Source organism: Podarcis bocagei (genome assembly GCF_964188305.1).
Source record: "Podarcis bocagei genome assembly, chromosome: 2".
Classification (NCBI taxonomy): Eukaryota; Metazoa; Chordata; class Lepidosauria; order Squamata; family Lacertidae; genus Podarcis; species Podarcis bocagei.
The window spans coordinates 90469529-90492283 of NC_138126.1; the positions used below are offsets into that span (position 1 = coordinate 90469529).

The 22755-nt window shown below is 45.8% G+C and overlaps 1 protein-coding gene across 1 annotated transcript; it reads right to left on the reverse strand.

Moving 5' to 3' along the window:
* Positions 1–2926: 2926 nt before the first annotated feature.
* On the reverse strand, positions 2927–22679 carry EPHX3 (epoxide hydrolase 3). Its single transcript, XM_081183891.1, has 16 exons — positions 22547–22679; positions 21503–21764; positions 21050–21135; positions 20239–20414; positions 19876–20004; positions 19159–19262; positions 16020–16159; positions 15377–15592; positions 10136–10411; positions 8509–8770; positions 8101–8186; positions 7207–7382; positions 6705–6833; positions 6003–6106; positions 4690–4838; positions 2927–3370 (listed from the first exon to the last, which is right to left on the reverse strand). Exons 2-16 carry the CDS (start codon positions 21743–21745, stop codon positions 3151–3153), a joined length of 2496 nt encoding a protein of 831 aa, XP_081040017.1. The 5' UTR covers positions 21746–21764; positions 22547–22679; the 3' UTR covers positions 2927–3150.
* Positions 22680–22755: the final 76 nt, after the last annotated feature.

Here is a 22755-nt window from a genome sequence, read left to right on the forward strand (position 1 = left end):
CAACAACAACAAAACACTGTCTACAAGTGTTCTTGAGGAAAATCATATGCTAAAATAGGTTATTTGCTGGAAGAAGTAAGTAACCATTATTATTATTTTTGTATTTTTCCTGTACTGTACCTATACATTTTTAAAAAATAAATATTGGGTTTTATTTCATATAGTGCTAAGCAGACTGCTCTATTAGAGCAAGGATTTCTCTTTGTGCAATGGATTGATCTCCCCTTCTTCTCCTACTGGGCGCCTCCTAAATCTGTTATGAAAGTTCCCCCAACTCTCCAGAAAAGATTTGGAGATGGTCTGGGCTCATGGCAGGAGCAGGAGAGGGAAGATATATCTCCTTGCACGTGCACTCACGCAAAAATGAGGTTGAACACAACCCGTGATTTTTGAAACAGAAGTTCAACTAAACTTGATTCTTTGTACCCTTCAGTTGTTTTTCTCCTTGCCTTTTTGCACAGCTCTTTGGAGCACCTAGGCTCTCTCTCTGCTAGTCCCCAATACTGTATGTAAATTGGCTTGAGCAGGAAATCTGTTGCAACAACACCCCCTAGTGGCATTTCAAAAGCACAGCAAATTATAGCCAAGATCATTCTGGTTGAAAAGTGGAATGGCAGAGCATAGCATTTTAAGCTTAAAAGCATCATTTTGTATGAGCAGTGTATGTACAGGGAAGATAATACGACAGAAATAAAGTCTAAAATATCAGTGGGGAACCTTTGGCCCTCCAGATGTTGCTGAACTACAACTCCCATCATCCCTATGCATTAGCCATGCTTGCTGGAGAGCCAAAGGTTATGGTCTAAGAGATGCTTTCTGCTTCATCAGTACAATGGTGCCCTGCAAGACGAATGCCTCGCAAGACGAAAAACCCGCTAGACGAAAGGGTTTTTCGGTTTTGCGTTGCTTCGCTAGACGAATTTCCCTATGGGCTTGCTTTGCAAGACGAAAACGTCTTGCGCTTTTTTCTTAAAGCCGCTTGAAGAGGCGCAGTTGCGACGGACCGTGCTACGCAAGACGAAAAACATCGCAAGACGAAAAGACTCGCGGAACGAATTCTTTTCGTCTTGCGAGGCACCACTGTACATATAAAGGGACATATAAGCAAGATGATTTTTTTTTTAGTTCAGAGATGAGGATGCTGCGGCACCCAGTTTCAGCCCAAGCCAACGTGGCCAATGGTCAGGGATGAGAAGAGTTGTAATCAAATAAAATCTAGAAAAACACAGGTTCTCCGACCCTCGTTTAAATGTCTGTGAGGCATCACATGGTTTCCTCACCAAGAAACAGAGGAAGAAACATGCTTGACTGGAAGAGAAAAATGACAGCTGATGTGACATTTCACAATGAAGACAGCTGTTGTCACATCTAAGACTAACCAGCTATAGTTTGTGCTCAGTAAAAAAGCTGCCCGGAATCCTGAAATATTGGCACACCACTTCCAGGCTCCCTGACTTATACTAATATGTTATTACCTCTGTTTTAGGGACGCAAGTACATATTCTGATATGGTACTAAACTAACCCTGAACTTAAAAAGAAAATTGGGTGGATGGAAACAAGAGAATGTTAGCCTGAAAGGGACAGACATTGGAAAAGCAAATCAGCTCAGTATATGCCCTCACCTAATAATAGTCCAAGCAATTATGGCAGCCTTTACACAATGGTTTGTGAAAAAGCACAAAGCAGTAAGAGCTAGGCTAGCCAAGGCATTGAGGTGGTGCACTATGGTGGCTCCAGCTGAACCCCAATCTAGCTGAATTACTGGCCCAAGGAAAACCCACATTGGTTTGTTTATTAGACACTCAGATCCTGGTCCTCCTGGACTATTAGAAGTTTGCCAAGGGCCAAATCTACATGATCCTTTCAAGGACAAACAGCAATGTTCAGCAGAAAACCAGGGGCAGGCTGTGATGCAGAAGGATGTTCCAGATTGAGCCCTGTGGCTTTTTCCTTAAAGATAAAGGTGATCAGATAGAGCAAAGATAAATCAACACTTGTTTAAACACACAGCTAACATCACAGGTAGTTTGACCCTGAGTAATACTAGCTCCTGCCACTCCATCCCCGAAACATTTCCCACTTCTGCACAGCAGCTGCACAACAGCAGCACAATCCACACTAGAAACCCTCTTCCATCTTTAACTTGCAATATTATGTAATACAGTGGTACCTCGGATTAAGTACTTAATTCGTTTCGGAGGTCCGTTCTTAACCTGAAACTGTTCTTAACCTGAAGCAACACTTTAGCTAATGGGGCCTTCTGCTGCTGCCACGCCGCCAGAGCACAATTTCTGTTCTCATCTTGAAGCAAAATTCTTAACCCAAGGTACTATTTCTGGGTTAGCAGAGTCTGTAACCTAAAGTGTATGTAACCCGAGGTACCACTGTATGCCCAAAGAACAACTGTACTTTCTACCTACTTTCACAGACTGCAGGCGTTTGGAGCATCGTCAGATCCAAAACAATGGGATGAGCAATAACGGAACAGTATCAAAACCCCTCTTTACCATGGAGGCTGCTTCATGAACCAACTGACATGCTTTCGCAGGGAGAGTCACACTCCCAGGCAATATCACATGTTAAGAAGCAGCTTCCTCCTAATGTGTCTAACTCATTCCAGGTAGATAGTAAAGTAAGAAGGCTGAAAACATTTCAATGTGATCCATGCCAAGGGTCGCTTTCCTGTGTAGTTTGCCAGGGTAGTAAGATGCCAGTGAAAATGGGTGTGAAACAGCAACAGGAAACACAGCTTAGTTCTGGATTCTGCTGTGCTAAGGCACACTCAACAAAAAGCGATATAGAAGGAAAAGCTGTGCTCTTCCATGAGTATTAATGCCGCCATGCTACAGAGGGAGTGAGATAGAAGATTTTTTGCTGAATGCAACAGCTGTGCAGATTCACCATCAGGAAGCCCGTATCAAAAACCCTGAATCAAATCCTTTTTATTGTAGTGCAAAGAACACAGACTTGCAGCAAAACCAGTTAAAGGCTGCATGGAACTCATGTTCCAATATGGTGTAGGAACATTCCACAGGACACAGGGTAGGATCAGCCCTCCAGCATCAGGTCAAATGCCTGCTGTTGTCATTTCCTGGGTGGGTTGGAGGGATGCTTGTAGTGCAGAATGCAGTTACTCCCTCTTTCCATTTCAGTCTCTCTTATGGAGGAAAGCCCACATCAGTTGATTGACTTTTTCAGGTTGCTCCTCACTAACCCAGTGGCTGGCTTCAGGGATGAGCTGCACCTTGATGCTTTTCCGCATATTCTGCTCAATACATGGGATAAGCCCTTGTTCCAGGAATCCATCCTTTCCTCCCCAGATCAGCAGGGTGGGCACCAGAATATCCTTGCACTTTGCAGGAACCCAACTGTAGGGATATAGATACACAGGCCACATTCAGATGGCACTTTGTTCAGCCTTCACAATGTTTACTTACCTGTTTATTTCTGTGTGTTTTGTGATCTTCCACATGACATGAAAGCTAATGCTTGACATCTAGTGCACTCTAGCAGAAGTTTAGAGCTCATTTCCATGTTAATGTTTTCCAAAAAACCCAAAACCTGTTTGCAACCCCGTTAACTGAGAAAATCACTAGGAGTTTTGCATTGATAAGATTTGGGGTGCTATCCTGGCATACAGTTTCCCCCCACCATTTAAAATGTAGCGTGACATGGTGCCATATCACTCAAAAAGCCACAGTTACATAATGCAACAGAGATCGTAAAGGTAAAGGTACCCCTGCCTGTACGGGCCAGTCGTGTCCGACTCTAGGGTTGTGCGCCCATCTCACTTAAGAGGCCGGGGGCCAGTGCTGTTTGGAGACACTTCCCGGTCACGTGGCCAGCGTGACGAAGCTGCTCTAGCAAGCCAGCACCAGCGCAGCACACGGAAACGCCGTTTACCTTCCCGCTATAAAGCGGTACCTATTTATCTACTTGCACTTAGGGGTGCTTTCGAACTGCTAGGTGGGCAGGAGCTGGGACCGAAAGACGGGAGCTCACCCCGCTGCGGGGATTCGAACCGCCGACCATACGATCGGCAAGTCCTAGGCACTGAGGTTTTACCCACAGCGCCACCCGCGTCCCAACAGAGATACTGCAGTGTAAAAGGATCATTAGCAACTAGGAGAGAAGCACTAGCATTATAACCAACCAACCAACCAACAAACAAACAAAAACCCCACATCTGAATGTAGCCACAGAGAAGACACCTGCAAATCTGCACTGGACAGCAGGCAACTCACCACTTTGGCCACTTACCCAAGTTGCGGCCAACCGTACCACTTTCCACACTAGCAGGCCTCATGCACAGCAGTGATGAGAAAAATCAATAGAAATCCAGAAAGACAGCATGCACACACTTCAGTTCCAATTCTAGAACCCAACCTTTCCCATTTCACCATAAGTTAAAATATCTCAGAATCCCCTTCAGAACAGTCACAGGATTTCCTGATCCCCTTTTACCACCATTTAGAAATATATTTTAGGGAGGAAGAGTGTTTTGTTCCCTGCATCACATAATCCAGTGAAGAATGTTGTGACCTCTCCAAATATTATGACTAGAAAATTCCTGCTGCCAAACAAGTCCCACCCACCTCCACTGAATGTACTGGTGCACCACAACTGAGGAAAAGCATATGGTGCCAATACCACACGTGAGCAAATCTGGGGAGGAATGGGTTCTCACGTGGACAGGTTCCTGTAGTAATTCAGGACTGGTGTTAAACCTCCACACTCTGACAGGCTGTACAGGTAAGCCTCTAGCTCCTCATCTGTCAAACGGCATGCTGGGTTCTGGGCTCCTGTCTTCTTGCCAGTCATAATGAATTTTATTAGCTGTAGAAAAAAAGACACAGCACCATGTGGAAGCTGATTAAATGCACACCCCATTTTCTGACCCAGAGGCAGCTCATGCCATTTTTAGATATTTACTCTCCCTTAGTCTTTGCTGGGAAAAGGAGGAAGCAGCATTGTCTCCCCCCCCCCTTTCCCCTTGTGCTGGCCCTGATCCTAAAAGAGGATTAGACATATGCATTGACATTGAGGGTAAGGCTTTCGAATGGCCAGCAGCCATTATGGCTATGCTCTGCCTCCACAGCTGGAGGAAGCATGCCTCTGGATGCCAGATGCTGGAAACTGCAGGAGGGGAGAGTGCTATTGTGCCTAGCTTCTGCTTTGGGGCTTTGCATAGGCACGTGGCTGGTCACTGTGAGAACAGGGTGCAGGAATGTGTTTTGGACTACAGTTTAAGCCTTTCCCAGCACTCATCTCCACACTGACTAAAAAACTTTGTATGCTACGTTTTCGTATGCCAAGCGGCAGGGGGGAGAATGGATGGGGAAGTGAAGGAATAAGCAAAGAAGGTCATAGTCCTCCCTCTCTCTGGCAGCACTAGAACATGTCATAGCTTGCCATGACCTCTTCATCCCAGACTCTAGGTAATAATCTCACCACATCTCACCCAGTGCTTTTCTTCTGGGGGGACGCAGGGGTATGCATACCCCAAACATTTTGTGAATCTTTGCACTTTTGTCCATTTACTGTATTTATTTCTTCTAATCTGAATTATAAAATAGTGATTTTCTTGAGTCAAAATGAGAGTACCCCTAAACACTGTTTTTTTGGGGGGAAGCACTGCCAATACCTTAGAAATAAACTTTAAAAGCCAGGCCACGTGTATCTAAAGGTAGGCAGGTGGGAGAAGACACAGGATTATGCATTTTATGAACCAAGACAGAGAGCCCAGTGCATGACCTTGGATGAAGGGCAGTATAGGAATTTTAGAAATAATAGTAATAATAACCCTGCACCCAGAGCTGAAAGGAGACTGACAGAGAAATTCGGGATGAATACATAAAACACAGTTGAGAACTGTATTTTAGGATTGTGGAAGAGAACCATCAGACCCCAGAGCAGAATAAAATGATTGGACCCTTTGGTTAATCTGCATGACAGAACATGAGCTTTTGAACCCACTCCCCAACCATTCCCTCAACTCACGTAGAAGTCATTTAAGGACCACAGGAACTCTGGTAGCTTTGGGAGCTGGAACAGAAACATGTGGTTGGATCGAAGCAGCTGGGTGGGATGTCGTGGAAAATATTCTGCAAGGTTGAAGGGAAAGTAAGTTGTGTGTCAGGGCAGTGCCAATTTCTCCACACATGAAATGCCACCAGATACTGGGTGGTATTCAACATCAGTTAGAGCAAACCCACTGAAATTAGTGAATGTGAATAAGTTAGGTCAATTCATTTCAGCAGGTGTACTCTATGTAAAACTTAGTTGAATGCCACTCTCAGAAACCAATCTTCAAAATAAAATGAAAGATGTCAACTGGAGTTGCTTCCTATTTTCCCCTAACATCTGCGTCAACTTCCAGTCCAAGCAATGAGGGCAGGGAGGATCGTTTTTTTTTTATTTTTTAGAAAGCCCTGCTGCCAGGCTCCCATTTATTCACAAGCAATGCTTGTGTGTTGGGGTTGGGAACTTGAGCAGAGCAGACAACCTCCTTCCCTCTTCCTCCCAAAAGATCTGTGGTGTGAAATGATGGCCCACCCTGACTCTGCATCCTAAGGGCAATGCAGTCATGGTGGCCTTTTACAGTTCTGCAGGCTTCTCTCTTCCATCCACAATCCTATTTAGAGCTAGAAAATGCCAATAGCCATGGTGAGAACTAAAATCATGGGGCAGTACAAGACTTACCTAATAAAACATGTGGTTGAACAGCATCCATGACAATCAGCTTCTCCAGCATATTGGGGTAACTGGCAGCAAATGCAAAAGCTATGATTCCTCCCCAGTTATGCCCCACCAGGATGCACTTAGGAATCTCTATAAAGAACAAATAGAAAGCAATGAAACAGAGACAATGGGCTGTATTCAGTGCTTATCATACTCAAAATAGACCAAGTGAAGTTCATGGACATGAGTAACTTAGGTTCATAAGTTCAGTGGGTCTACTTTGAGTTGGACGCAACCTATCATGGACAAGTAAGTATCTGCCTATGGGAAGCTACAAGCCTGCTAGATAATTTCCCAAACTCACCTACCAGTTCATCCCCACAATGCTACATTCAGCACCCATGCAACACTTCTGAAAGCTTAGCAAGACTGAGCAGAGGGCATTTTCCTCCCATTGCTAGAAGGCAAGCCACTGCAATGGCAAGCCAGACCCTTCCTCCAAAACAACCATTTCCACTCTTACCATTCTTCTTATTGGGGCTCAGAGCTTCAATGACATCATGTACATCTGCCAGCAGAGCATCCCTCTGATAGTGCTCACATCCAGCTGGTGCGTCGGAAAAGCCATAGCCCCGCAAATCGAGGGCCACCACCTTATAGGCCCACTTAAATTCCTGCAATTGATGGCGCCATGCAAACCTGTAGAAATACATCCAAACCATAAAGAGATAAGCAGAGAGGAGGGCTTCCCTAACTGAAAATTCCAGGACATCAGTGCCTACTTTTGTTGTGTTGCTTTAATCCTGCTCTGTAACTTCTACAGTTTTTGCTGCTTGGTTTGTTTATTATTTGTTACAAAGGTTGCTGGTCTGAACTGTATTTCTATATTGTGTACAAATGATTTTATTAATGCTTATTGTACACTACCCTAGGATCTTTAGATGAAAGACAATTTAAAGGTATTTTAATTAAATATAAATATTCACCTCGTTTTGCTTCCTCACCCTCTAAAAATCAAGAAACCCCCACCAAGCTTTTGCTTAATTTATCATGACCTCTTTTACATTTGTTAAAATTGTAAGTCTACTGTAAATCATGTTGCTTCTGATTCTATGCAGCATAAGGTCAACACTAAAAAAAAGTTGTATTAATTACAATTTAATGATGAAGGCCTTATGGTCATTCACCATGAGTGGATAGCAGCAATCAAGTCCCTTCCTTCGGGAAGTTAATATTTCTGTCTAAGACCTTTGCCCCAACTTTGCAGGAAATTTGCTGGCCAGAGAGGTATTACGTGACACATTGGCCGACAGATCTGTAGCCTATCACTTCCTGCATGAACCATACCTGGAGTAAATTGATATCAGCTCCAGGCATTGCACTTCTTCCTACTGCCGCACAGCACAGCGACGCTTACCAGTTCTGGGGAAATCCATGCAAGAATAGCATCAGCTGAGCTCCTTCCTTGCCAGCAGCAACATAATGGAGACGCAGCCCTGAATTCTTGATACCCCAAAAGACAGAGAAATAGGAAAGTTACACACAGACAAGGGCTCAGTGATAGTGACAGGTTCACAATATGTGACATTTCCTGTTAAGAGACAGCTGAGGGAAAAGACACTTTGCATCTAAGACTTTGAAGAGCAGCTACCAGTCACCTTTGAAAATATCAGGGTAGAGGGACAAATAGTTTGACCTGGCAATAAGCAGCTTCCTATGTTCCTCCCAATCTGTACAGTACATGACCAGGATCCTGCCTTCAGCAGCTGTCTGTGAGCACCTGACTATGGCTGGAAGCCTCCCCCTTCCCCTCCACTGTACTCACTTTTAGTGTCACAAAGCCGTGCTCCCCATGCGAGGCATCAGTGAGGCATCTTGGTGGAGTCTCCCGTCTCTTCTTGCGCAGCACCTGGAAAGGACCCCTAGACACCACTAGCGATAGGGCCCACCAACAGTAGAAGGCAGCAGCAAGGGAAGCGGCACTGTACACAACCAGCCAGGACACGGCATTAGAGACCTTCAGCATCAGGCGTGTGGGAATCAGTAAGAGGCGATAGAGAGAGGCCATCCCCTCCTGTTGTTTGGGGCTGCAAGAGAGAGGCTGCAGTTCAGAAGAAAGAGAACATGCTTTGCACCCCAAATTCAATGCCTGGCATTTACAAGTAGAGCTGGGCAAGAACCCTGCCCAAGAGCTGCTTCTAGTTAATGTAGGTCAGGGGTGGGGAACCTCAGGTCCACTGGGCAAAAGCCCTGTGAGACTTTCCTGAGCCACTGCCACTTTTCTTGGTGTGTAGAATTGTCTGTAGAAACGTCTTACTTTTGCATGGTTAGAATGCAACCTTTTCCCTCATCTGTATGCACCACTGTTATACAGCCTAAGAAAAGTTACTTGCTGCAGTAGTCAGTCCTGAGGCAGATAAACCAATGGTCTGATTTGCTCTAAGGCTGAGGATACACCAGAGTGTGAATGTATGCATGGAATGCACAGATCCTATTTTTCCCCTGTGCACTTTTGTCCATACAAGAGCACTTTTAAGTGAACTCCATCTCGGCATTTACCATCACCACTAGTGGGCAGTGCTTGATGGAATATATTTGCACATGCAAGTATTTGCTTATTTTTAGATACAAGCTTTTGGATATACCAGACTTGCACAAAACACTGTTGGAAAAATGTAAAAAGAAGTGTGTTCCCAAACAGCCCCACCAGCAGCCCACTAAGAAGCACCTCTCACTAACTGAAGTAAAGGGAGGGCGCTATGATAGATGGCACCCAAGCAAAAGTTACTACACACCTTTTTACAAATGCCCACACAATGTGCTTCAGTACACCTATGGCTGGGATCATACAGGTCTATGTTGGATCCCCACCCTTACTGCATTATCCACAGAATGGACAAATCTTAACTAAAGGGGGCGGGGAGTGCAGGTTGCCACTTGGATGAGGACAACATTGTGCAAATGTGACAATTATGCACACATGGGATACTGAACCCACTTTAAACTGCATTCCAAAACATTTGCCCATGTATGTGCACATAAAATAGAAGCTAACTGAAAGGCAACACGTTGGGATCTGCATTCATTGTTACAACGCACCCTAATAATGATTCTTGTATAATTTTTTTAGCTACTGTAAAATCTTAGAAGGGGCGTGGCTGTTATGAGGACCTTGCACTTCGGGATCTGCCACGACACTACCGGTTGCAAGTCCTTTCTCAGAAGACCAGAAACTCGGACTCAGCCGCGTTACAAACGGGAGTCCTGCCACGGGAGGCACGACGCGTGTCTATAGGAACTCAACCGAGCAAGGTCTCGGTATCCAGCAAACCCAAGCGGGGGTGCTCGCCTGCTAACACGGCTGGGTTCTTGGCTGCCTTCGGATAAAGCGGTGGGGCTCCCAAGCTGAGATAGTCAGTGGCGCGGGCAACCGAAACTCTCTCTCTCGGTACCTCAAGGAGCGGGGAGTCACTCGACGCCGCCCGGGCGCGTTCAACCTCCCCCTGCTCCCGCGACCCACTCGCTCCGGCTTCCGTTTTATAAAGGCAGCGCCGCCCCTCCAGCTCCTCCCCGCGCGCCAAGGGAAGACGCGGCGGCAAGGCGAGGGAGCAGCAGCGCTTCCTTCCCCGCCTCCCGGGGCCTCCTGCTCCTTCCGCGGCTGCTTTGGGCGCAGAGCTCCGCCCGTCGGAGCGACCAGGAAGGCGAATGGGTTTCGGCCGACCAGGCCTCTTTCCGGCAGAGGGATGAGAAGCCTGCGCTGAGCCCGCTCAGGGACGGGGGCGGCTCTCGTCCACAACTGCTCCCTGCCCGCTCACCTGCTTGATCTCGAGGGCCCGCCGAGAGAGCGAGCGCCCAGGGAGCCAGGCCTGGAGGGTCCGGGCGCAGGGCCGGATCTCACCCAAAGGAGACCCCGCCTCCTACAAGTCAGGCACGGCGGCAAGAATCATAGAGATGGAAGGGACCACGAGGGTCATCTAGTCCACACACACCCCGCCATGCAGGAATATTTTGCCCAATGTGGGGCTCGAACCCACAGTTTGGAGATTGGTCAGAGGAAGGCGAGATGGCCCCTGCCCCTGACACATAAATGACCTTCTCTTTCAACTCGGCTGCAGAGCTATGCTTACCACTCCACATATTCACGCACCGGATCATCAGAGTCTCTTTGAACTGTCCATGATCAGGCAAGGGAACAACCCGCTTTTCGGGTAGGTACCTTTGAAACACATTATTTCCCTCCCACCGGAAAGAATTCTGGGCGCTGTAGTTTGTTAAGGGCTGCTGGGAATTGTAACCCTGGATTGAGTAAACTACAGTACCCAGAATGCTTTGAGGGAAAGGATGTGTTTTGAATGTGCTTTAAAGGTATAGTGGGCGGTAGTTAGAGCCGCTCACCTCTACAGCTGAAATGGTTCCAAAGTATTTTATTGGTAGTATAATGTAAGGACACAAAACTACAACTTGACAATAAACAAAACATTCTCTAACTAAACTGTATGCTATATTTCCTACAGGCAAGCTGCAAGACAACTGAGATTACGGTACTTTGGAAGCTGAGGCGCTTGGTGGGGATACAATGGGCTAGGTGGTCTGGTGGTGCACTTAAAAATGGTGTTAAGTGAAGAGAAGAAGAGCCTGTTGGCCTAAGTGGGCAAAGGATGGCAGCCTAGGCTTTGGTTTAAGGTTGGTGCTTGGGTGGGAGGAACAGGGCTTTGTTTTATTTAGCAGGCAAAAACTCAGCAGGTTGTTTTTTTATATGCAAATAACAATACTGGGAAAAGCTTCACCATGCCTTTGACTTCTTTAGAGGAGAGAGGGGATATAAATGTAATAAATAAATGATTCTCTCTCTAGCTTTGTGTTATGCCATGCCTTCATGGCACTCATTTTCTAACTGGTGCCCCACAGCACTCGCTCTCAAAATTCAGAATGCGCCCATGGGCCAAAAGACGTTTGCGACCTTTGCTCTACTTACTGCATCACACTTGCTCTCTCTTTTCAGTCATATTCCATCTGCTAAGGAAGCAACCTCTGTACAGAGGACTCCTCTAGCCTTTTTATTTCTGTTATCTTTTTGCTTCCTTCACCATCTCCTTTCTTCTTCTCTCTCTTCAATCACTTCTCCCTGTGGGACTTTCAATTATGTTACGCCAAGCAAGTACCTAGAGCAGGGATCGGCAAGGTTTACCTCGCCTGGGCTGGTTCACTCCAGCGGAGATCCCTCTGTGGGCCGGATCGTGCACATGCCTGCGATTTCCGGCGTCTGCATCGGTGCAGACACGATTTTTGGCATCTGCGCACGCGTGGTTTCCAGCACAGCGGAAGCGAATCCTTGTGCTGCGCCAGTTTAGCGCAGCACACGGGGACTCACCAAGCGGACTGCTCAGTTCGGGGGCGGCTTGGGGGCTAGTTAAACCACCCCCTTGGGCCCCTTGTGGCCCATGGGCCTCAAGTTGCCGACCCCTGACCTAGAGGGTTAAGTTGGAAGGGGCATCAACTGAGCTGCACTACTCTTGGGCACCTTTGGTGCTTTTCCCTGTCCCACTAGCACTACTACCCCTTTCTGAAGGCAAAATGACATGAGGCCCTGATCAGTCCCCTGTCCCTACCTGGGAAATTTAATTTCCCCCATTCGCTTTTATGTCACTTTCAGAACTAAAGGAGTAGGTGTTGCACACAGAATCCACAAGGTGGCTCCCCCTGCAAACATTGAAGTACAGTACTGTACTGATTGTATTCTAGCTTCAGAGTGAAACCAAGCATGCACTGTATAACTTTGCCAGCAGTTGCTGTCGTGAGCCTTAATGTATTTTGTTCATACATACTCTGATTGTAGCATTGGTGTGGTTATTGCTAGTTTCCCCAAGTGAGCTATGCTATTGTGTGTGTTTTTTCAATTTCCCCCAAACTTAAGCTGGATAATCAGGTCCATTGCAAGAAAGTCTGTGGCTCACAACAGTCTCCACTAAAGATTCCAAAAGATGATATTGCTCTTTCCCCATTATAGGTTTTTCTGTAAATATATGTGTAAGATACGGATCGTGGGCATGTGTGAACTGGTACACAAGGAGATCTAGTAACAATGACAGGCAGTGTGATTTGAGTGTCATGGAAGGGGAAGCAAATGTTTTGTTACTTTATTCTCATTGTATTTTTAATGCCAGAGAGGGGTAGAAACATGGTGGGATTTCCTCTGCTTCTAACGCTACAATAACTTAACCATCCTTGTGTCCTACCCACCTTAACTGCCCCTTCCTCAATGCTGCCCTTACAGATTTCCATTAAGGAGATAGATTTTGGTAGTGGAGCTGCAAGACAGCAATATTTTCATCAAGATTCCAAGGCCTGATATATATGGTTCTTGAATTGAATGCTCCCCCATTTAAAAAATAATTACCTGGCATAGAAAATTAAAAAGCTTGTCTGGGAAAAAGGCTAATCAAGAACTCCTCTCCTTGACATTTAACTTTACATGTTCCAGGTTTAGACACACACACATGTGCTCGCTTGAAGCAACCACTTGCCTCCTAGCTTGACTGCAGATGATTCATTAGCACCTCTGATCACATGCCTGGCAGAAAATAGTGATTCTGGAATGGAAAATAGCACGAGTTTCATATTTGCTAATACATTATACCCTAAGCTGAAGCAAAAGATGTTCTGCTCTACATTTTAAAATGTGTGTTAACATTAGCGCCATTGTGCCCCATGTTTTGTTTATGTTATTTATATATTTATTTTCTTATATATTTAAGTTACACATTTATATTGCACCCTTTCTCCAAAGGAGCCCAGGGTAGCAGACCTGTCAATATAAGAACAATGCAGTTGTTTCTGGGAGCTATACAATGATGATGCTAGACCATATTATCATTACAGTGGTACCTCGGGTTAAGCACTTAATTCGTTCTGGAGGTCCATTCTTAACCTGAAACCATTCTTAACCTGAGGTACCACTTGAGCTAATGGGGCCTCCTGCTGCCGCCACACAATTTCTGTTCTCATCCTGAAGCAAAGTTCTTAACCCAGGTACTATTTCTGGGTTAGCAGAGTCTGTAACCTGAAGCGTCTGTAACCCGAGGTACCACTGTATTTATTTGATAATATGCAGCATTAACCACAGCAATTGAATGCCAACATAAACCCTAGTTAAAGAAAGCTGAAGGTCAAACAAGACAGCCTGTTGTCTTCAAGAAGTCTTGAAGCTTGGTCTGCGGAAACAGACAGGTGGAAAGGCAGAAGCCTTTCCTCATTCGCTAGAACTTGCTGATTGTGCTTTGGCCGCAGGTTGCCTTGAGCCTAACCTGGCCCTCAGTTCCTGGTACTTCTGAGCTATCAGATGTCCGCCGAGGGTCAAAACTACATGCAACTTTCAAGGGCACAGAGCAGTTTGGCGGGAGTAATATTCAGAAAACCAGTCCTGGTAACTCAAATGGATTGGAAGCATATCACAGATTAGGGCCTTGTGGCTGCTTTTCCTCCAAAATAAAAATAGGCAAGTCAAGCACACTTGTTTAAACACAAAACATCACAGGTAATTTGGCCCAGAGTAGTATTAGGAACTGCCACTCCATCCCTGACTCAATTCCTGCCTCTGCACAGCAGCGGCATAGCTGGCGGCACAATTCACACTAGAAGCTCTTGTACCTTTAACTTGTAATTCTAGAGAATATGCCCAAAGGGCACATCTGCTTTGTACCAACTTCAGACTGCCACCATTTGGAGCATCAGGTCCACCACACTGGGGAACAATACCTGTAGTATCAAAACTCCTCTTTATTATGGAGGCTGCCTCATGGGCAGACTTTCTCTCCCAGAGCAATGACTAGCTTTAGTCCTGGCAGATGTGAAGTTTCCACCCAGTTGTGTTCCTATAAGTCACCTATATATGTTCCTTTTGCACATATGTACACACCCACTGGGGGTTTTCTTGTCGTTTCTCCAGTCCACCACATGCAGGATGAGGCACACACTATGAGATCAATCACTGCACCCTCTCTTTGGCATGAGCAGTGGATTAATCCAAGCCTCTTCTTAAGACATCCAACTAATTGCCCCAAGCGTTACCAAGATGTTCTCAGGCACAGTCATGTTCCCAGGTAATATCACATGTTAAGAAGCAGCTTCCTCCTAATGTGTCATTAACTCATTCCAGGTAGACAGTGAAGTAAGAAGGCTGAAAACATTTATTTCAATATGATCCATGCCAAGGGTCGCTTTCCTGTGTAGTTTGCCAGGGTAGTAAGATGCCATTGAAAATGGGTGTGAAACAGCAACAGGGAACATAGCTTCGCTCCAGATTCTGCTGTGCTAAGGCACACCCAACAAAAAAACAATACAGAAGAAAAAGCTGTGCTCTTCTGTGAGTATTAATGCCTGTATACTACAGAGGGAGGGAGCTGGAAGACCTGTTGAATGCAACTGCTGTGCAGTTTCACCATCAGGAAGCCCATATCAGAAACCCTGAAGCAAATCATTTTTATTGTAGTGCAATGGAACACAGACTTGCAGCAAAACCAGTTAAAAGTTGCATGTGACTCATGTTCCAATATAGGATAGAAACATTCCACTGGGCACAGAGAAGGACCAGATCTCCAGTGTCAGGTCAAATGGCTGTTCTTGTAATTTCCTGCATGCTGGGTGGTAGGAATGCTTGTAGTGCACAGAGCAGTCACTGCCTCTTTCCATCTCAGTCTCTCTGAAGGAGGAAAGCCCACATCAGTTGATTGACTTTCTTTGGTTGCTCCTCACTGACCCAGTGGCCGGCTTCAGGGATGAGCTGCACCTTGATGTTCTTGCACACCTTCTGCTCCATGGGTACGACAAGCCCTTTTTCCAAGAATACATCCTTTTCTCCCCAGATCAGCAGGGTGGGCACCACAATATCCTTGCACTTTGCACGAACCCAACTGTAGGAGAAGATACACAGAAAAGAAATCTGCAAATTGGCATTGGACATAAATCAGTTCACCATTTTGCGCCACTTATCAGAGTTGTGTCACTTTCCACCCTAGGGAGGCTCATGCACTGCAGCCATGACATAATCGGGAGGCAGCACACCCACACTTTAATTCCAATTCTGTAAATGAACATTCTTTTAGAAATTAAAGTATCTCAGAATGGTCACAAGATTTTCTCATCCCCTTTCCTGAAATTTAAACACAGATTTGTGGAGGAGGAAGAGTGTTTTGCCCCTCAGCACCACATGATCCAACAAAGAATTTGGTGCCCTCCAATTATTAGGAGCAGAAGGCTACTGCTGCCAAGCAGTTTCTTCCTCTGCGAAAAAATGCCAATCCCACCCATTATCAAAGCTGGGAATAAATGGGCTCTCACGTGGACATGTTCCTGTAGTAATTCATGGGTGGTTCTAGACCCCTGTCCTTCGAAAGGCCATACAGGTAAGCCTCCAACTCCTGCTCTGTCAAATGATTCTGGTCTCCCGTCTTCTTGCTAGTCATAACAGACTTTATTAGCTGTAGAGAAAAAGACACAGCAGCATGTAGAGGCTAATTAAATGCACACCTCCTCGTCCTGTACAATACAGTCTCCTCAATAAGACAGAGGCAGCTCATGCTACTAGAAAGCTTTGTAAAAAATATTTGCTTAAACCACCTTAGGCAGGGCAAAGGAGTAAACAGTGTTGCTTCCTTTTAAAAACAAAAAACTGTCCCAGACTTCCGGGTTGACGCGATCTGGAAATGGCGGATTCCCTCCGAGCTGCGGAGGGAATCGGCTCTACCGAGGACGGGTCTTTGCCGCGCCGGCGACGCGGGGACCCTTAAAAACTGCAGGCGCGGATGCCTGCGGACTGAAGACTCGGCGGGTGCCTTAAGCGCCCCCCCTGATCCACGAAGAGCCTTTTTAAAGGCTGCGGAGAGGATACGGGGGTGGCGTGGCACTGAGAGTCGATCGCTACCTCGGTGGAGCGAAGCCGCGAGCCATGACCAGAGAGCGCTGACTTCCTTCCTTGAAAATTTGGACTGAAAGAATCACCCGTGAGTAAGACGGATTGGGACTTTAAAAAAAATTTACCCTGAATTGGAGACGACCGGGGGGTGTGCTAAAAGGAAGTCCGCACCCCCCCCCTTGCAGACGATCTACGCAACGACATAAGAGCTAAGCTGGAGAGCCTACCCTTGGTGGGGTGAGTTAAAAAGGACATTAACTTTCAAGATTTGGCTAAAGGAAATTTTGGGCTGGAGAGTGGAGTTTTGGAAACCTTCTTTTTGTTTTAAACAACCCCCCCTCCCGGGCTCGGGAAAGTCCTGCCTTTGTGCCTGTGTAAGAGCTGCGGAGTTTGACAGCTGTCAAAGCTGTCAAACGGGCGGTTTAAAGTGGAAAAATCGCTATCTAAGATCCCTCTGGACTAAGACGAGTTATAATTGAGCCAAAATTGTTGGAAACAAAGTAATAATAATTTGTTAAAGGACTGTTGGAGAAAAGACTAATAAGTAACCAGATTCCCTCTAGGGGGAATTCTGTGAAACTACAATGGATACAATGGCTGTGGAAGGAAAGTTACTAGTGGAAATCGAAAGGATGTTTCAATTGGTGGGAACCTTACAAGAGCAGAGCTTGGCCATGAATAAACAACTTGTGACTATGACCTTGGGAACAGGCAACTCTGCTCTTTGTATTGAGGACCTGAATGAGAAAGAATCCACAGCTGAATGGGAAACAATATCTACAGAGGTGGAAGAGACTAAACAACAAGAAAAAGAAGAAGTAACCTTGGGAAGTAACAACCAAAAGCTGACATCTGTGGAACACAAGCAAGGAGACGCTGGGAACTTATCTACCACAAGTCTGCGAAAGACACAGAAGAAGAAGGAGGAGGTCCCGGGACAATATGGAATACAGGAACTTAAAATAAAGAAATATGACTGGGGCCTCAGTTTGGACTTTGATTTTGAAGATACAGGCTTTGTGGAAATTTTTCAGCAGTTACTTTCAAATCTCCTTGTGGGAAGAGAATACACTTTGATGGTGAAAGAACTTTTTCCAGACTCGACGACTGACATAAAGGACTACCAACAAGACAGGCGGAGAGGGACTGAAATAGACTTGAAAGCCTCGGACGTGAGGAACCCAGGCTGAGAATCTCGAATTTGGATTTCTATTGGGAAGGGACAAAAACCGGGGATGGGAGGGAGGGAAGAGGAGATTCTTAAAAACTCTTAAGACTTTTAGGTTTGGTTAATATGACTCTTAATTAAGACAAAATGAAAATCGATGGAAGAGAACTTAAGTCCAACTTAGGAAAATCAATTTTTATTATAAAAGAGGTAATAAGATGAATAAGATGGTTAAGAGGAGAAACACCAACTTGCTGATATAATCTTGGGAACTGGGATGCAGGAGGGGGGGTGGGGGGAAGTCAGGGAACAAGGTTATGAAATGGGGATTTGCTGATTTTATACATGTTTATGTTTTGTGTCTTTTTCTTTGTGTGTGTTTTGTCTTTATAAAAGCAGAAAACCAAATAAAAATTTTTATTAAAATAAATAAATAAATAAAAACAAAAAACTGTCCCTGCCCATATGTCTTTACCTGATAGATCAGCTCAGTAATATTTAAAGCTTTTCCCAGCCTGCCTTCCTCCACTATCCACACAAAGGTAATCTGCTACTGATCTTCACATGAGTGAAGACAAATGCACTAGCTCCATCCTATGTCCACAAGCTGGAGGGTAACCATCTGCAGCAGGGAGACTTTTCTACTTGACTCAGGTAGGCCTCCCATGCAATGTAGATTTTCCAGGGCTCTACATCACAAGAGGAGCCTACATAAAGAGCAGCCTCCCTGTCACAGATTGGCACCTCCAAATAATCCAGAGAGGGTATCAAAGCAAATGTACTTGTGCCTGCACACATATCCCACTAGTTCATAGTATGCAATGTCTGAATAGGTTATGACTGCCCCTTGTTTAGCGTAAATACAGTTGTACCTTGGTTCTAAAATGTAATCCATTCCAGAAGTCCATTTGACTTCCAAATGTTCTAAAACCAAGGCACGGCTTCTGAATGGCTGCAGGAGCTTCCTGCACTCAATTGGAAGCTGCAGAAGCTGTGTTGGAAGTTCGGGTTCCAAAGAATGTTTGAAAACTGGAACACCACTCTTTCAGATTTATTACAGGTGAGCTTTAAACACAAGGCACTCTCTATATGGAGTGAGGCTGGGGTGGAGGGGGCAGAAGAGACAGGGTTATGCTTCTTACAAACCAAAGCAGAGAGAATCACCCTTCACGCAGAGCTGAAAGCAGCCTGGCAGAAGGGTTTGGGATATGCCCATGAAACACATTTGAGATTTGTAGCTCAGCATTGAGCGAAGAGAATGAACAGTCACCAACAGAGAATAAAGCGCTTTGGCTTCACAAAGTTACACAGACAGCTTGGAAAAGAGATTTGCTGCATTTATATTCCTAATGCAAGAAGGCATGAATGGTGAGGCAAACTCCCCACCCTGCACTCACATAGAAGTCATCTAAGGACCACAGGAGCTCTGGCAGCTTTGGCAGCTGGAACAGGAACATGTAGTTGGATCGCAGCAGCTGGGTGGGATATCGTGAAAAATATTCTGCAAGGTGGAAGGGAAAATAAGTTGCCCTGCCACACATTAAATATCACCAGAACTACTCATAAAGAGAACCAATATATAGCCCTTTGTTTTTTCTTTTTATTTGCTTTTGGATCTATTTTGTGCATAACTGAAATAAAAATACTTTATAAAAAAAGAAACAAAATCACCACAACCAGAAAACTATCTTCAAAATAGAGGGCTCAACTGGGGTTGCTCTCATTTATTTCCCTTTAACATCTGGATCAACTTGCAGTCCAAGCAGTGGGGGGGGGGGGGAGCTGGGTGGCTGTGTTTTTTAATGTACTCCTAGTACAAGGCTTCCATCTAATCATAAGCCGTGTTGGTGTGTTGGTGTCAGGCACTTGGATAGATCAGACAACCTCCCTTCTTCCTCCAAAAAGAGCTGTAGCGTAACAGTGATGGCTTATGCAGGCTCTGCATCCTAAGGGCAATGCAGTCACAGTGACCATTTAACTGTGCAGCAGGGACTAGTCCCTGGCAGATTCAGGCTCCTCTCTCCCTTTTCCAATTCTGCTTAGAATTAATTAGTGAATGCCAAAAGCCGCACACAATCGTAGTGAGTACCAAATCCCGATAGCACAAGACTCACCTGCTAAGACATGTGGTTGAACTGCATTCATAATAATAAGCTTCTCTACCAAATTGGGGTAACAGGCAGCAAACTCAGAAGCTATGGATCCACCCCAGTCATGCCCCACCAGGATGCACTTAGAAATCTCTAAAAGACAAACAGAAGGCATCAGAACAGGGACAATGTGGACAAGTATCAGCCTGCTTGACAATTCCCCAACCCAAACACCGATTAATTTCAAGGAAACCCCATTAAGCATCAATGTAACACTTGAAAGCTTAAGTATGTTGAATGCATGGCCCTCTCCTCCCATTGCCAGTAGCCAAGCCACTGCAGTGGCAAACCGGACCCTTCCTCCAAAACAACCATTTTCACTCTCACCATTCTTCTCACTGGGGCTCAGAGCGTCAATGACACCATGTACATCTGCCAGCAGAGCTTCCCTCTGATAGTGCTCAGAACCAGCTGGTGCGTCGGAAAAGCCATAGCCCCGCAAATCGAGGGCCACCACCTTAAATGCCCGCTTAAACTCCTGCAATTGATGGCGCCATGCAAACCTGTTGAAATACAGCCAAATCACAATGGAATTAAGTAGAGAGGAGAGCTTCCCTGCTCTGCAGCTTTTATAGTTTTTGCCTCTCCATTTGTTGTATATATATGTTTTGAATAATGGCTCACCCCTTGTTGTTCATCTGTTCCATCAGGCTTTTGGGAATTGACTGCTTTTAATGAAAGGACTGGTGTTGTTTTTATTGTACTTATTCATATGCTTTAAATAGATTTTATATCTGTATATAGTTTTAATTCTATTAAGATTTAATTGTTTTTAATGATAGCTTTTGTCTATGTTTTTAGCTATTCTTGTTTTTAATCCGAAAGCCACCTTTAGTCTTGTCAGGAAGAAAGGCATGGTAATAGCAATACTAATGGTGAACACCCGATGGTCATTCACTGTGCATCATAGAAACTTGATAGCATGTAGCTGAGTAACATCATCTCCTCTAGGTCATTTCCTTAGGGAAGTTAATCCTTCTGTTCAATACCTTCTCCTTAACTTTGCAGTAAACTCCTCTAACACATTGGCCAACAGATCTGTGGGCTGACTTCCTGCATGAGCCACACCTGCAGTAAATTGATATCAGCTCCAGACACTGCACTTCTTCTAACTACCACACAGCACAGCGACACTTACCAGTTCTGGGGAAAACCATGCAAGAAAAGCATCAGCTGGGCTCCTTCCTCGCCAGCAGCAACATAGTGGAGACGCAGCCCTGAGTTCTTGAGCCCCCAAAGGACAGAGAAATAGGACAGTTACACACAGACAAGAGCTCAGTGACAATAGCTCAAGAGTTTTGCATGCATAGAGTGACAGGTTCACAATCTGTGACATCTCCTGTTAAGAGGCAGCTGATGAGAAACACTCTTTGCCCCTAAGACTTTGAAGAACAGCTGTCGGTCACCATTGAAAACATCAAGCTAGAGGGTCAAATAGTTTGACCTGGCAATAGGCTGTTTCCTATGTTACTCCAAGTCTCTCAAATGCACCAGCAGCCCAGAATTCTGCCTTCACATCCTGCTTCAGCTGCTGTCTGTGAGCACCTGACTGTGGCCTCTCCCCCCCCCCCTTTCCTGCCACTGTACTCACTTTTAGCGTGACAAAGCCATGCTCCCCATGCGAGGCATCAGTGAGACATCTTGGTGGAGTCCCCCGCCTCTTCTTGCGGAGCACCTGGAAAGGGCCCGTAGACACCACCTGCCATAGGGCCCACCAACAGTAGAAGACAGCAGCAAGGCAACCGGCACTATACATAGACAGCCGGGACATAACATTAAAGACCTTCAGCATCAGGCGTGTGGGGACCAGTAAGAAATGTGTGAGAGATGCCATCCCCTCCTGTTGTCCGGCGCTGCAAGAGAGAGGCCACAGCTCAGGGGTAGATAACATGCTTTGTATGTCAAGGGTCTCAGGTTCAATGCCTGGCATCTCCAGTTGGGACAAGATGCCAATCAATGGCTTGATTTGGTATAAGGTAGTTTCTTATAGGATTCTTTTTTAGATGCTATTGAGAATGTCTTTAGACCACACACTCAAACACACACATGACAGTTTAAGTATGGTAACTAACAAAACATTATTCAAGTTTCAAGGACGGTACAGGGTGCCTAGGCAGACATTACTAGGTCGACGTCAGAAATCGAGTTCTTCCCTTTGAAGCAACAAGATGCAAAATCTCTCTCGGGATGCGACCTATAATGAGCAGGGCAGAATCTCGCACAAAAGCTACAGGTGGCATAGCGGGGAGGGCGGGGGGAATCCCCTGGCACAACAAACGAAGTGCACTAAGCCTGCAATCCTAACCCCATATACCTGGGGGCCAACCCAAGTGAAATCAACAGGACTTCCTTCTGAGTAGACATAGTTAACGACAGCGCCTCCTTCCAGCAAGGCTGGATAAGAGAGGTCGCTATCTTTTCTTCCTGCCAGGCTTGTTACAAACGGAGTCCTGCCTTGGGGCCAAAGGCTAGGAGGCTGTTTCCATGGAAATTCCACAGAAAGTCTCCCGTCGGCAATCTTCCCCTAACCTACGTCGGATGATCGCCCCGCTGACTCAGGTGGCGGAGTCCATGCAATTCCTTCTGCCTGTCACAGAAGAGTGCTAATCCTAACCCGTCTTGCCACTTTTCCTACCTGCAGTAAGGGAGGAAAGCCACTCAAATTCTGGCGCCAAGCAACCCTTTGGTAGACGGTGCCTCGAATTCAGCTCCCCGAGAAGGTGAGCCCCGTAAGTAGCTCTGCCTGCTCCCCCATCGATCTCCTACCTACGCTCTCACCTTGCCGCTCCTGCCTCCGTTTAAAAAGCCGCCCCTCCAGCTCCTCCCCCCTGCGAAGGCCGCTAT

Bases quoted from the DNA above. Each gene is read 5' to 3' on its own strand.
- EPHX3 (XM_081183891.1), bottom strand. From the start codon at position 21,745: ATGGCATCTCTCACACATTTCTTACTGGTCCCCACACGCCTGATGCTG. The intron at 19,263-19,875 runs GTGAGTCTTGTG...TCCACCTTGCAG, and splicing joins TCAACCACATGTCTTAGCAG to AATATTTTTCACGATATCCC. The intron at 16,160-19,158 runs GTGAGTGCAGGG...TTTTCTCTACAG, and splicing joins GGTCCTTAGATGACTTCTAT to CTAATAAAGTCTGTTATGAC.